At 46.8% G+C, this 3,493-nt stretch overlaps 1 protein-coding gene across 1 annotated transcript in view; it reads right to left on the bottom strand.

The window, feature by feature from the left end:
* Positions 1-3,493, bottom strand: part of slc35b1 (solute carrier family 35 member B1) — an 11,807-nt gene extending 8,314 nt beyond the window's left edge. Inside the window, exon 1 of the mRNA XM_016279706.1 lies at positions 2,878-3,493. Coding sequence (XP_016135192.1) covers positions 2,878-2,999 — 122 coding nt within the window. The 5' untranslated portion in view covers positions 3,000-3,493. The remainder of the gene's footprint in view (positions 1-2,877) is intronic.

Below are 3,493 nucleotides of genomic sequence, written 5' to 3'. Positions count from 1 at the left end.
GTCAGCAGTGGGCGAAGATGGAGGGCCCAGGAGGAAGTCGCTCAAGCCATTAACAGGCTACAACACAAGGAGGTCATGGGAAGAGTCCAACACAGCCGAGCAGGGTTGGGCTGGGGAGAGCCAGTTCAGTTCTGGTCCAAAGCCACAAGGGAGCAGAGGAAGTCCATGGTGGTGGAAGAGATCTCACGAGTGGAACAGGACCGTTACCTCATTAAGGCTGTTTCCCAGGGCATACAAAGAGCATGGAACCGCTGGGAGGATAGTACTAACAGGGTCATAACCTGGGCAGATATCTGGCAAACCCCGCAGTCGCGGCTCAGCTTCCTCGTGAGGGCAGTGTATGACACCCTCCCTTGTCCCAGAAATCTCTCCCAGTGGTTCAGAAGTGAGGACAAGTGCCACCTGTGCAATGAAGCCAATGCAGGCCTTCAACATATCTTCTCTGGGTGTAATGTTGCATTGATACAGGGCCGCTTTAGATGGCGGCATAATCAGGTGCTGAGGAAGTTGGCGGAGCAGTTGGAAAGATGTAGAGTCCGGGCAAATAGCTCTTCAGATCCCGTTCGGCCAAATATCCCGTTCCTCAGACCAGGAGAAGGCGGGCAGAAGACAGTGGCGGGAAGGACAACATGTCTGCTCACTCCTGGAAAGGGATGGAAGATGCGTGTTGACCTGGGCACCCAGCTTATCTTCCCAACAGAGATCACTCAGACAACATTAAGGCCAGATGTTGTGCTGTGGGCCACAGCGGCCAAGAAGAGGGAATACCAGCGGCGTATGAGTTCAAGCGGCTCAAGTACTCTGATCTGGCGGCGGAGTGCAGAGACGGGGGATGGACCGCGACCATCCATCCCGTGGAAGTTGGATGCAGGGGCTTCGTGGGAAAGTCCGCAATCCAGCTCCTTCGAGCTGCTGGGACAACTGGGGTAAGCCTGAGGAGAGCCATCATGGAGCTGGCGGAGGAGGCAGAGAAGGCAAGCTACTGGTTGTGGCTAAGGAGAAGGGACACGAATTGGGGCTCGGTACCCCAGTGGGGGCAGCTGCAGGGGGTGGCGGGGAGACGTCCCAATAAGCCACTGCCCCCCCACCGGGAGACGTACTGGATAGGGGGCGAAACGTCCATGAACGGTGGCACCAGCTGATGCCCTGCAGCTGACCCAAAAGGTGCACTGGAGGAGGTGCGGCAGGCAGAAATGTCAAGCAGGAAACATCATCTGTATATTGAAATGACTACTAGCTATTTTAAAGCAGTGGTTCTTAATCAGTGGCCAGTTGCATAAACTACTTAGACTAGTTTAAAAAAATTAGTCATCTAATATGTTTACTTCAAAACTGGTCATAACTTCCTAAATCCAGTTACAAAAAAAGGTAGATTGCCCCAATTTAAATAAGACAAGACAGACTGATTACCTCCTGACTCCGTAAACTTCTCGGGGGCCCAAATGTGTCTTGATTTTTTAAAATTTAGTTAAAATAAAGATGTACAAATTACACTGACAATACAGTGAGTTTATTTATCTTGTATTACAATAGAAGCACCAGGGGTACATATCAGCTTAGATAGAGGGGGCTTATTTCGCAAATATTGTTCTGTACAAAGAGGGACCTTGGAGTCAAAAAGCTTGAGATCCACTGGCTTACAGGAATATATGCTAGAGCTGTCAGGCTGCACGTCTTCGTTTACTGAACAGAATGCAGAGTGTCAACTATCAAGATGAATAGCTGAAGAGTCGTTTCCACTCTCTCTAACGTTACTTACAATTGCAACCACATGTACAGAGAGTAAATTAGTGCAATGATAGCAACTAAGGAGTAATCCAAATGAATTAACGGTTAACGGAGTAGTAGTCAAATTAATGAAAAAAAAATACAGAAGTGCAATATCTCGTTAAATGAATCTAGGTCTAGAAAGCCATGCACGCTCTTCAAATGCAATGCTGTCTGGTACTCAGATGTCACTTCATTACTCACATCGTCAAGCCACTGCCCCCCCACCGGGAGACGTACTGGATAGGGGGCGAAACGTCCATGAACGGTGGCACCAGCTGATGCCCTGCAGCTGACCCAAAAGGTGCACTGGAGGAGGTGCGGCAGGCAGAAATGTCAAGCAGGAAACATCATCTGTATATTGAAATGACTACTAGCTATTTTAAAGCAGTGGTTCTTAATCAGTGGCCAGTTGCATAAACTACTTAGACTAGTTTAAAAAAATTAGTCATCTAATATGTTTACTTCAAAACTGGTCATAACTTCCTAAATCCAGTTACAAAAAAAGGTAGATTGCCCCAATTTAAATAAGACAAGACAGACTGATTACCTCCTGACTCCGTAAACTTCTCGGGGGCCCAAATGTGTCTTGATTTTTTAAAATTTAGTTAAAATAAAGATGTACAAATTACACTGACAATACAGTGAGTTTATTTATCTTGTATTACAATAGAAGCACCAGGGGTACATATCAGCTTAGATAGAGGGGGCTTATTTCGCAAATATTGTTCTGTACAAAGAGGGACCTTGGAGTCAAAAAGCTTGAGATCCACTGGCTTACAGGAATATATGCTAGAGCTGTCAGGCTGCACGTCTTCGTTTACTGAACAGAATGCAGAGTGTCAACTATCAAGATGAATAGCTGAAGAGTCGTTTCCACTCTCTCTAACGTTACTCACAATTGCAACCACATGTACAGAGAGTAAATTAGTGCAATGATAGCAACTAAGGAGTAATCCAAATGAATTAACGGTTAACGGAGTAGTAGTCAAATTAATGAAAAAAAATACAGAAGTGCAATATCTCGTTAAATGAATCTAGGTCTAGAAAGCCATGCACGCTCTTCAAATGCAATGCTGTCTGGTACTCAGATGTCACTTCATTACTCACATCGTCTCCTGCAGTATCCCATAGTAGAAGTAACACACGAACACTCCGCAGAAACACACGATGAACCGGAGCCGTTCGTTCTGCCAGAGAGACGGTTTGCTCGCTGCCTTCCCGGCGGCCATGCTATCGTCCAGCAGTCTCGGTATAGACACGGACACGGCTCCGCTCCCCGTACCCCGCGCTCCTGCGTCCCGATCCACTCTACCGGCGATCGGTAGCCCGGGAATGAAGACGCGACTCTAGACCCCCCTCTTCTCTGCTCTGATGATGAGGCTCTCCTTACACTTCCGCTATTATTACCATGCGTTTATTTGTTTTATGCAATTTACAGATCAGTAACGTTAACGTAATGAACCGCGCGCTAGCTGTGTCCTGAAAACGACGTGCGAGTGATTGCATGCAGGTAAAACGCGGCGTCTGTTTCCAGATATTGCGAGGAAGCCTCAAACGTTTAAGTAATTCTGCTCGAGATGCTGAGTTAAAGGTCTGTTTTTGACGTTTAGTATTAGCTGATGATAACCATAGACATATGATGAGAACTACTGCTGCCTCTAATAAATGTTTTCATTTGACGCGACACTAGAGAGGAGAAGGACCTGAGAAACTCTAGGTACTC

The sequence above is a fragment of the Sinocyclocheilus grahami genome, unplaced genomic scaffold (genome assembly GCF_001515645.1).
Source record: "Sinocyclocheilus grahami isolate Dianchi unplaced genomic scaffold, SAMN03320097.WGS_v1.1 scaffold133.1, whole genome shotgun sequence".
In the NCBI taxonomy this organism is placed as follows: Eukaryota; Metazoa; Chordata; class Actinopteri; order Cypriniformes; family Cyprinidae; genus Sinocyclocheilus; species Sinocyclocheilus grahami.
Note: the sequence above shows the minus strand (reverse complement) of the source record. Positions and strands in the feature narration are given on the sequence as shown.